The 11,816-nt window shown below is 51.9% G+C and overlaps 1 protein-coding gene across 1 annotated transcript; it reads right to left on the reverse strand.

The window, feature by feature from the left end:
- Positions 1–211: 211 nt before the first annotated feature.
- On the reverse strand, positions 212–10,207 carry ATP5MG (ATP synthase membrane subunit g). Its single transcript, XM_001513662.4, has 3 exons — positions 10,076–10,207; positions 1,982–2,142; positions 212–404 (listed from the first exon to the last, which is right to left on the reverse strand). The coding sequence occupies exons 1-3, from the start codon at positions 10,125–10,127 to the stop codon at positions 306–308; spliced, it is 312 nt and encodes a 103-aa protein (XP_001513712.1). The 5' UTR covers positions 10,128–10,207; the 3' UTR covers positions 212–305.
- Positions 10,208–11,816: the final 1,609 nt, after the last annotated feature.

Here is an 11,816-nt window from a genome sequence, read left to right on the forward strand (position 1 = left end):
GACCCCGGCTCAGTGTCTTTATTCTCGATCCCGTCCTCAGACACACGTTTTCTCCCCGTTCTGAGGGAGTAAAACAAGTTGGGTCGATATTTTGTCTCAGGCCAAAGGGACCCCAATCTGACCCAGGGAGAAACGATGTTAACAGGAGGGCAGGGAAAAAAACCAACCCACCACACCCTTCCACCCTGCCGGTGACCGAAAAGAGACAATCTCACGTCAGCCTCGCTTTATTGGGATTAAGGCTTGACCGACCGGGTATACGTACAAAGCAATAAAGGAGGAAGTCAAGAGCTAAGCAGAGGTCTTCAGACATCGTATCCGACAATGCCCCGTTTGCCTATGATCTCGCCGACATAAAACCACATCAAGACTTCAGTGGCCACCAAGCCATTCAGCACGGCTTCCTGCAAGAGAGAAACAGCCACAGTTGAAGGCCCGGTCTCTCCTTGCCTCTCATCCCTCTGAAGCGAGGGGCTCTCGGTCAGCCGGAGTCGAGAAACATCATCGCTGGCCGGAGCGGAGGTTGGCTCCTCTGCTGCGAGCGCTGGAGATGTCAGGTCTTTCAGGCAAGTAGCCCAGCGTTCCCAGAGTCTTCCGAACAAACAACAGCACTCCAGATTCCATCAGTGGGAGAAGTGCAAAGCTGTTTTTGCGGCTCGGATTGCCACCCATTTTTTTTTTTTTAACGGTCTCTCTTATGCGCTTACTATGTGCCAAGCTCTGTACTGAGTGCTGGGATAGACCCAAGCTGATCAGATTGGACAGAGTCCATATCCCAGGTGGGGCTCACGGCCTTAATTCCCATTTTACGAACGAGGTGATGGAGGCAGAGAGACGTGACCGCCCCAAGATCAAACGGCAGACAAGCGGCAGGGTCGGGAACTAGAACCCAGGACCTTCTGACACCCGGGTCCGCGCTCTATCCACGAAAAGCAGCGTGGCGTAGTGGATAGAGCTGACCCTGGGAGTCAGAGGCTCATGAATTCTACTCCTGTCTCTGCCACGTGACCTGGGGCAAGTCACTTCACTTCCCTGGACCTCCCTTCCCTCATCTGTAAACTGGGGTTTGAGACTATGAGTCCGATGTGGGACAGGGGCCGGGTCCAACTCGATTTCCTTGTACCCACCCCAGCGCTGAGTGCAGAGCCTGGCACAAAGTAATAATAATAATGTTGGTATTTGTTAAGCGCTTACTATGTGCAGAGCACTGTTCTAAGCACTGGGGTAGATACAGGGTAAGCAGGTGGCCCCACGTGAGGCTCGCAGTCTTAATCCCCATTTTACAGATGAGGGAACTGAGGCCCAGAGAAGTGAAGTGACTTGCCCACAGTCACACAGCTGACAAGCGGCAGAGCCGGGATTCAAACCCATGACCTCTGACAGCTTCCACTGAGCCAGGCTGAAGCGTTCAACAAATATCGCAATTAGTATTAATAATAATAATGTTGGTATCTGTTAAGCGCTTACTGTATGCGGAGCACTGTTCTATGTGCTGGAGAGGATACAAGGTGATCAGGTTGTCCCACGTGGGGCTCACAGTCTTCATCCCCATTTTACAGATGAGGGAACTGAGGCCCAGAGAAGTTAAGTGACCTGCCCACAGTCACACAGCTGACAAGTGCGATCCCAACGCTTAGTATATAGTAAGCGCCTAACAAAGACCACATTTACGGTAATGACGATGAGACCCACCCCCTGCAAAAAGGGAGAGGCAGCAGCACTCTGCTCGGACAGAATGTCTGGGTCTCTATAGCGGAGGCAGAAGGTCCGCAGAGGGCATTATTTGCAAATGCAGGCGGGGGGCCGATCCCCCACCCAAACGGACAAATGAATGAGTGCGGCGGACCCTTCCCGAGGCCGCCAGGAGGGAGACCTCGCTCCTCCTTCCGCTGGACGCGGCCCCGCCGCCGGGAGAAAACACAAGCGCGAATCCCCAGGACGGGGAATTAAGCCCCCAAGGGAGACGTTTCCCGCGCGGTACCTTGACTGTGAGCTGGGAGAGGCGGCCGGAGCGAGCGCTGGAGACGAGGTGCTTCAGGCCTTGGATGGCTTTGGGGATCTCGGCGGGGGTTGGGGGAACCAGCTCGACCTTGGCGTAGTGCCAGAACGTGGCCAGACGCGGCTTCGAGTAAGTCACGGCAGCTGGGGGGGGGGGGGAGGAGGGAGGAGGGAGGGGGAGACACACAAAACAAAACAAAAAAACGGGATGAACTCACTGGAGACCGAAAGAAGCAGATGTGTGGGCCGGACACAAATATTTATTCATGCATCCCATTCATTCACCGCTCGAACCGAACGCGCGCCCTGAATGAAAACGCGGGGCCGCTCCCTGGTAACCGGTGGCTATTAGAGCTACGGAACACCTGTGTCACGGGGGAAGTGCAATCAGACAGGAAGCCTCGAAGCACAACATTATCGAGCGGGGACCACACCGCTCAGCGACTGTGGCAGTTGGTGGGTTGGGGGATGGCAGAGCTGCAAAGTCACCTACTAATAATAACCGCGGTGTCCGTTACGCACTTATCACGTGCCCGGCCCTCTCCTAAGCGCCGAAGTAGATCCGAGATCATCAGGCGGACACGGTCCCCGTCCCGCCCGGGGCTCCCCGTCTTAACCCGCATTTTCCAGAGGAGGGAACTGAGGCGCGGGGAAGCCAAGCGACTTGCCAGGGTCACGGGGCAGATCAGCGGTGGAGCCGGGATTAGAATCCAGGTCCCTCTGACTCCCAGGCCCGCGCTCTATCCTCTGGGCCGGCAGCTTCTCTTGCAGACCTCACACTGGTCTACGAGGAAGAAGACGTGTGTGGCGTTTCCACCCGCCTCAGACCTTCCTGTTAATATCTGCTTTCGCTCCCGGACCTCGGGGGGAGGAGTTTAGACAAAAGGCATAGTTGTGTGACTGGTACACTGTACTCTCTCCCACGTGCTTAGTGCAGTCTCTGAGCACAGCAAGCGCTCAATCAACAATAATAACAATAATAATGACGGTGGCATTTGTTAAGCACTTACTATGTGCAGAGCACTCTTCTAAGCGCTGGGTTCACAGTCTTAATCCCCATTTTACAGACGAGGGAACCGAGGCACAGAGAAGTTAAGCGACTGACCCCCCACGGGATGCCTTTTTCCGGGGCGGTCGGAGGATCCCGGGCTACCGACCCCATCCGTTTACCTGCCGGGGGACCTTGGGCAAGTCGCTTCTCCGTGCCTCGCTTTCCTCCTCTGTAAAATGGGGATTCAACACCCATTCTCCCTCCTAGAGTGAGAGCCCAGGTGGGCTAGGGATTGCGCCTGTCCTGATTATCCCGTATCTACCCCGGTGTTTGGCACAAAGTATGCACTTAATAATATGGGGGGGAAAAAAAAGAAAAAAAAAGAATGTAGCATCTACCAACACAACAGTTCACGATGTTTACACAAACGTTTTGGCAAACACTTTCCCTAGTAATTTGACTACGTCCTAGTAGGGTCACACCTGAACGGTCTGAGCAAATCTGAAAAAAGTCGTTGCAAGATTAGACAGTACCTCTCCCACGAGGGGCTCACGGTCTAACAGGGAGGGAGGAAAGATAGTCATTTTAAAGATCACTTCCCTCATTTTAAAGATGAGGAGACTGAGGTTCCGAGGAGTGAAACGACCAGCCCCGGGACCCCTAGCCCGCAAGCGGCAGAGCCGGGATTAGAACCCAGGTCCGTTCTCTCTCCACTAGCTGCATCGCTTCTAGTCGTCTCCATTACAGATGTCTACGGTCAATCAATCAATGATATTTGTTGAGCACTTACTACGTGTACAGCACTGAACTAAGTATTTGGGAGAGTACATTGCAACAGAATTGGCAGACACGTTGCCCGCCTTTAACGAGTTTACGGTCTACAGGGGGAGACAGCCTTTCATCTGAATAACGTATAATCTATATTTTCAAGATATGTACAGAATGTAATCTAATACCAGGATTGGCCTCTGACCAAAGATACGGTCACTGTCCAGAGTTCATTCTCTCCTGCACTAGCCAGGAGAGGGAAGAGGGGCAATTGGAAAATAATAATAATGATGGCATTTGTTATGCACTTACTATATGCCAGGTGCTTAATTAAATGCTGGGGAAGATACAAGCTAATCAGGTTGGACACAGCCCCTGTCCCGCATGGGGGTTCACGGTCTCAATCCCCATTTTACAGATGAGGTAACTGAGGCACAGAGCAGTGAAGTGACTTGCCCAAGGTCACAAAGCAGACAAGGGGCAGAGCTGGGACTAGAACCTAGGTCCTTCTGACTCCCAGGCTCATCCTCTATCCGCCAGGCCACGCTGGCAAAAACAAACAGAAAAGACCCCACGCAACTGATCGACCCCACTAGTTTCGGGAGGTGATGTTTCTAGCTAAATTGGGTCAGGGAGAATATTTATGAATTTCCGTTATTCATCCTACTCCTGCCTTCCCCTGTAAAAGCATTAGAAATGAATTACATAGCGGTTAATCCAAGCCTTTACTAGTGGAGACAGTTTGGAGAGTTTCAAGTGAAAAACGTGGACAGCCACTTGGATAAAATGTAATTGTCAGAAAAGAACCGGTATTATATTGGCAAAAAGGATGAACAAGCAGCAGGGTTACCTTTGAAATAAAAACCGATATTCATATAAGAAAACTCGGTGTTTTGTTCAACCGTTTCGTTTCACCCAACAGGTCATTTCTAATCCAACTAGATTCCACGCCTGGCACCAAAGACTTTCCGCCGATTTGATCTTTTCAAACACCTCAACGATGAAGCCAAAGTGGAGAAATATGACGACGTTTTCATAGGCTGGCACAACATAAACCCAGTGACTTCCCCAAATTAATAATGGCATTTGCTCAGCGCTTACTATATGCCAAGCACTGTGCTAAGCGTGGGACAGACAGAAAATCACAGCAGACCCAATCCTTGTCCCACAGGAGGCTCCCAGACTAAGAGGGAAGGGGAAGGAGGTATTTAATCCCTGCCCTCAGCACCCCCCTCCCCCCCCCCGGCATTTTACAGATGAGGAAACTGAGGCAGATAAAATCAAGTGACTTGCCCAAGATAATAATAATAATAATGTTGGTATTTGTTAAGCGCTTACTATGTGCCAAGCACTGTTCTAAGCGCTGGGGTAGACACAGGGGAATCAGGTTGTCCCACGTGGGGCTCACAGTCTTAATCCCCATTTTACAGATGAGGGAACTGAGGCACAGAGAAGTTAAGTGACTTGCCCACAGTCACACAGCCGACAAGTGGCAGAGCTGGGATTCGAACTCATGAGCCCTGACTCCATAGCCCACGCTCTTTCCACTGAGCCACGCTGCTTCGCTGCAAGATCACATAGCAGGCAAGGGACAAAGTTGAGATTAGAACATATGTCTCCTGGACCCCAGTCCAGAGCTGCTATGACAAGGTCACATTCCTAGGATGCTGTCAGAAATAATTCCCTAATTATTCCCAGAGCACATAATAATAATAATGTTGGTATTTAAGCGCTTACTATGTGCAGAGCACCGTTCTAAGCGCTGGGGGAGATACAGAGTAATCAGGCTGTCCCACGTGAGGCTCACAGTCTTCATCCCCATTTTACAGATGAGGTAACTGAAGCACAGATAAGTTAAGTGCCTTGCCCACAGTCACACCGCTGACCAGTGGGGGAGCAGAGATTCGAACCCATGACCTCTGACTCTCAAGCCCGGGCTCTTTCCACTGAGCCACGCTGCTTCTCATACATGGTGATCTACTTTGAAGTGCCAATCCTCTTTTCTCAGCTCCCCTAGTTTTGCATCAACTGGATCTGAATGCTTCAACTTGAGATTTCTAGCATTTTCCAAGTTTTCTAATTAATAATCAGTTAATTGCTTTGAGGCTTCTCTCCCTTTCCCTTCTTTGGATTAAGATGGAATGTTTGTTAGCTCTCCCGACATCCTGGTGGCCTCGGGGCAAAGGTTAAAAACAGGGTGATTTCCTAACTGTCCCTGCTGCTCCTTCTGGGCCACCCTGATTCAATTAACTTGCCAAATGGCTTCAGATGAGAGGAAGAAGTGGCCCAGGTAAAAACAGCCAACTTCAATATCCTCTAGAAGCTTATTTTTTTGACAGCGTGGCCTAGTGGAAAGAGCAGAAGCCTGGGAGTCAGAGGGTCTGGGTTCTAATTCCGGCTCCACCGCTTGGCTGAGTGCGACCTTGGGTAAAACACAACTTCTCTGTGTCTCAATTTCCTCTTTGGTAAAGTGGAAATTGAATACTTATTCTTCCTCTCCCTTGGACTGGGAGTCTCCCGTAAGACTGGAACTTGGGTCCACGCTGATGATCATTTTTGTGTGGGGGTATCTGATAATTGCTCACTGTGGGGCGGGCACTGTACTAAACCATGGGGTACATAGAGAGAAGCAGAGTGGCTTAATGGAAAGAGCCCAGGCTTGGGAGTCAGAGGTCATGGGTTCTAATCCCGGCCCCGTCGCTTGTCAGCTGTGTGACTTTGGGCAAGTCGCTTCACTTCTCTGGGCCTCAGTTCCCTCATCTGTAAAATGGGGATGAAAAATGTGAGCCCCACGTGCCACAACCCGATCACCTTGTATCCCCCCAGCGCTTCGAACAGTGCTTTGCACATAGTAAGCGCTTAACACGATCATCATTATTATTGTAAGATAATTAGGTTGGACATAGATCCTGTCCCACGTTAAGTGACTTGCCCAAAGCCACACAGCAGACACGTGGTGGAATCGGGATTAGAACCCGCATCCTCTGACTCCCAAGCCTGTATTCTTGCCACTAGGCCATGCTCCTTCGTGCGAGATACTGTATTAAGCGCTGGGGGTGGATACAAGCAAATTGGGTTGGACAGAGTCCGTCCCACATGGGGTTCAGAGTCTCAATCCCAACTTTCCAGATGAGGGAAACCGCAACACAGAGAAGTGAAGTGCCTTGCCCAAGGTCACACAGCAGACTTGTGCTGGAGCCTGGATTAAAAATAATAATTATGGTATTCAAGTGCTTACTATGTGCAGGGCACTGTACTAAGCGCTGAGGTGGATACAAGCAAATCAGGTTGGACACAATCCCAGTCCCACATCATAATGTTGGTATTTGTTAAGCACTTACTATGTGCCGAGCACTGTTCTAGGCGGCGGGGTAGACACAGGGTAATCGGGTTGTCCCACGTGAGGCTCACAGTTAATCCCCATTTTACAGATGAGGCAACTGAGGCCCAGAGAAGTTAAGTGACTTGCCCACAGTCACCCAGCTGACAGGTGGCAGAGCCGGGATTCGAACTCATGACCTCTGACTCCCAAGCCCGGGCTCTTTCCACTGAGCCACGCGCTCATCCTCTCAATCCCCCTTTTACAAATGAGGTAACTGAGGTCCAGATAGTAAAGAGATTTGCCCAAGGTCACACCACAGATTAAGTGGTAGAAGCGGCATTAGAACTCATGACCTTCTGGCTCCCAAGCCCGTACGCTATCCACCATACCACCTGTCTGCTGGGTGACCTTGGGCAAGTAACTTCATTCATTCGTTCAACAGTATTTATCGAGCGCTTGCTGTGTGCAGAGCACTGTACTAAGCGCCTGGAATGGACAAGTCGGCAACAGATAGAGACGGTCCCTGCCCACTGACGGACTCCCAGTCTAATAAAACTGAAGATGAGGAGACAGAGAAATGAAGCGCCTTGCCCAAGGTCACAGAGCAGGCAAATGTCAGAGCCAGGATTAGAACCCAAGTCTCCTGATTCCCAGGCCTGAGCTCTTGCCACCTTGCCACTTCAAGGCTACTTGCCACTTGGGACTTCACTTCTCTGGGCCTCAGTTCCCTCACCTGTAAAATGGGGATGAAGGTTGTGAGCCCCACGTGGGACAACCTGATGACCTTGGATCGACCCCAGCGCTCAGACCAGGGCTTGGCAGCTAGTCAGCGCTTAACAGATACCATCATCATCATCATTATTATACCGCGCTGCTTCCCTGCTCTTTCCCGCGGGTCCTGGGGTTGGGCTCGGGATCAAGGTAGGGAAGCAGAGTGGCCTAGTGGCAGGAGCGCAAGAGTGGGATCAGGAGACCTGAGTTCTAATCCCGGCCCCTCCACTTCATTCTTTAGACCGTGAGCCCGTTGTTGGGCAGGGATCGTCTCTACCTGTTGCCGAACTGGACATTCCAAAGCGCTTGGTCCAGTGCTCTGCACACAGTAAGCGCTCAATAAATACGACTGAATGAATGATTTCACCCAATCGTATTTACTGCCCTTTCACTGTGTGCACAGCACCGTATTAAGCGCTTAGAAAATGCAATTCGGCAACCGAGAGAGACAATACCTAACAACGGGCTCACAGTCTGGCAGTCCACTGTCCACTTGCCTCGTGGGTGACCCTGGGCAAGTCGCGCATGACCTCTCTGGGCCTCAGTTTCGTCATCTGAAAAAGGGGGACTAAATACCTCTTCTCCCTCGCCTCCTCGGGCTGTAAACTGGGCGCGGGACAGAGATCGGGTCTGCTCTGGGTTTTGGATGGCATTTAAGCGCTTACTAGGTGCCAAGCACTGTTCTAAGCGCTGGGGAGGACACAAGGTGATCAGGCTGTCCCACGTGGGGCTCCCAGTCTTCCTCCCCGTCCGTTTTCCAGACGAGGCCCAGAGAGGTGAAGTGACTTGCCCAAAGTCACCCAGCTGACAAGTGGCAGAGAGGGATTCGAACCCATGAGCGCTGACTCCCCAGCCCGGCCTCTTCCCACTGAGCCACGCTGCTTCTCTGATGGTCCCGTGCCTAGCTCCAGCGCTTAGCGAAGGAAGCAGCGTGACTCAGTGGAAAGAGCCCGGGCTGGGGAGTCAGAGGTCATGGGTTCTAATCCCGAGTCCGCCTGTTGTCTGCTGCGTGACCTTGGGCAAGACACTTCACTTCTCTGGGCCTCAGTGACCTCATCTGCAAAATGGGGATGAAGACAGGGAGCCCCTCGGGGGACAACCTGATGACCTTGCATCCCTTCCAGCGCTTAGAACAGTGCTTTGCACAGAGGAAGGGTTTAACAAATGCCATTATTACGATTGTATCCCTCCCAGCGCTCAGAAGAGTGCGTGGCTCAGTGGAAAAAGCACGGGCTTTGGAGTCAGAGGTCATGAGTTCAAATCCCAGCTCTGCCACTTGTCAGCTGTGTGACTGTGCGCAAGTCACTTCACTTCTCTGTGCCTCAGTTACCTCATCCGTAAAATGGGGAATAAGACTGTGAGACCCACGTGGGACAACCTGAATCCCCTGTGTCTACCCCAGCGCTTAGAACAGTGCTCTGCACATAGTAAGCGCTTAGCAAATACCAACATTATTATTATTATTATTAAGCGCTTCACAAGTGCCATTATTATTATTGTAAACCTCTCGGCGCTCAGAAGAGTGCTCGGCACATAGTAAGCGCTTAACAAATGCTATTATTATGATTGCCTCCCCCCCCGCGCTTAGAACAATTCTTGGCACATAGTAAGCGCTGAACCAACACCATCATCGTCACTCTTATTATTAGCGCAGTGCTTAGCGCAGAGTGAGGGTTTAAATGATTACAATTATTAGTTTGCGACGGTGGGGGAGGGGGGAAGGGACCTCTGGGCCTAAAAGCAGCAGCGTGGCTCAGTGGCTAGAGCCCGGGCCTGGGAGTCACAAGGTCATGGGTTCGAATCCCGACGCCCCCACTTGTCTGCTGGGTGACCTTGAGCAAGCCCCTTCCCTGGGCCTCAGTGACCTCATCTGCGAAATGGGGATGAAGACGGGGAGCCAAAGGGGGACAAGCGGATGACCTTGGACGCACCCCAGGGCTTAGAGCGGTGCTCGGCACAGAGGAAGCGCTTCATAAAGACCGTTATTATTATTAGGAAATGCACAGCACATAGGAAGGGCTGAAGGAATACCACGATTATTATTAAAAGAGGGCGAGGGATGGTCTCTGTTGCCGAACTGTCCATTCCAAGCGCTCAGTACAGTGCTCTGCACATAGTAGGCGCTCCATAAACACTTTTGAGTGAATGAATGAACGAAAAGCAGGCGGCGGATGGGGGTGGGAGTGGGGTTCCGCTCGCCGCCTTATTTCTGCCGGGCCACTCACCGTTGATGAGGGCCGGGGCCTTCTCGGTGAGGCTGCGGAGGCGCTGGGCCATGATGGCGGCAGGACGGGCCGGTCCTTCACCCGCTCACCCGCCCGTCAATCAATCACCCCGCGCATGCGCCCGGCGCCACCCGCCGACCGTCGTCACCCCTCGGGCGAGGACCCGCCGAGGACCCGGGGCTGCCCCTCGCGTCCGCCACCCGCCCGGGGCCGCCGCCCCGAGGGATCCCGCCGCGACCGGCCTCAGCCTCCCCGACCTGTCCGGAGGGACCGACAGACGGAAGACGGGGTCGGGGTTAGAGGAGTTTTCCTCCCACTCGTCGCTGCGCCGCGTTGATGAAACAGGCGCTACTTGGGGCAGCCCTCCGTCGACGCCCGCAAAGCCCGGGGAAGAGAAAGAGCAGGGGTTGCGCCTGCGCAGAAGCCTAAGCGTGGGCCATTCTGCTGCGCATGCGCATAATACTTGTGTGGTTTTTTTTTTTTCCCCCCCCATCTTTTTTAATAGTATTTAATAATAATGGCTTGGTTAAGCGCTTACTATGTGCCAAGCACTGTTTGAATGGGATTTGTTAAGCATTTACTATGTGCCAGGCAATGTATTAAGCGTTGGGGTAGGTACAAAGTTCTAATCCCGGCTCTGCCCCTTATCAGCTGTGTGACCTTGGACGAGTCACTTCTCTGGGCCTCAGTGACCTCATCTGTCAAATGGGGATGAAGACTGTGAGCTCCACGTGGGACCACCTGATCACCTTGTATCCCCCCCAGCGCTTAGAACAGTGCTTTGCACATAGTAAGCGCTTAACAAATAGCATGGCTCAGTGGAAAGAGCACGGGCTTTGGAGTCAGGGCTCATGAGTTCGAATCCCAGCTCTGCCACTTGTCGGCTGTGTGACTGTGGGCGAGTCACTTCACTTCTCTGTGCCTCAGTTCCCTCATCTGTAAAATGGGGATTAAGATTGTGAGCCCCACGTGGGACAACCTGATTCCCCTATGTCTACCCCAGCGCTTAGAACAGTGCTCGGCACATAGTAAGCGCTTAACAAATACCAACATTATTATTATTAACAAATGCCATTATTATTATTCATTCAATAGTATTTATTGAGCGCTTAAAAATTGTGGTATTCGTTAAGCGCTTTCTTTGTGCAAAGCACTGTTTTAAGTACTGGGGTAGATACAGGGCAATCAGGTTGTCCCACGTGGGGCTCACACTTTTAATCCCCATTTTACAGACGAGGTAACTGAGGCACAGAGAAGTGAAGCGATTTGCCCAAAGTCACACAGCAGACCAGTGGCGGAGGTGGGTTTAGAACTCACGTCCTCTGACTCTCAAGCCTGTGCTCTTTCCACTAAACCACGCTGCTTCTCTGTACTGAGTGTCTACTGTGTGCAGAGCACTGTACTAAGTGCTTGGGAGACTACAACACAACAACAGAGCTGGTAGACACGTCTGCCCACAAGGAGCTTACACTCTAGAGGGAGAGACAGACGCTAACATAAATTATAGGTATGTACATAGATATGATATTAGAGAGGCAGCGTGGTTCAGTGGAAAGAGCCCGGGCTTGGGAGTCAGAGGTCGTGGGTTCTAATTCCGACTCTGCCACTTGTCTGCTGTGTAACCTTGGGCAAGTCACTTAACTTCTCTGGGCCTCAGTTACCTCATCTGCAAAATGGGGATTAAGACTGTGAGCCCCATGTGGGACCACCTGATTACCTTGTATCTACCCCAGCGCTTAGA

The sequence above is a fragment of the Ornithorhynchus anatinus genome, chromosome 11, assembly GCF_004115215.2.
Source record: "Ornithorhynchus anatinus isolate Pmale09 chromosome 11, mOrnAna1.pri.v4, whole genome shotgun sequence".
Classification (NCBI taxonomy): Eukaryota; Metazoa; Chordata; class Mammalia; order Monotremata; family Ornithorhynchidae; genus Ornithorhynchus; species Ornithorhynchus anatinus.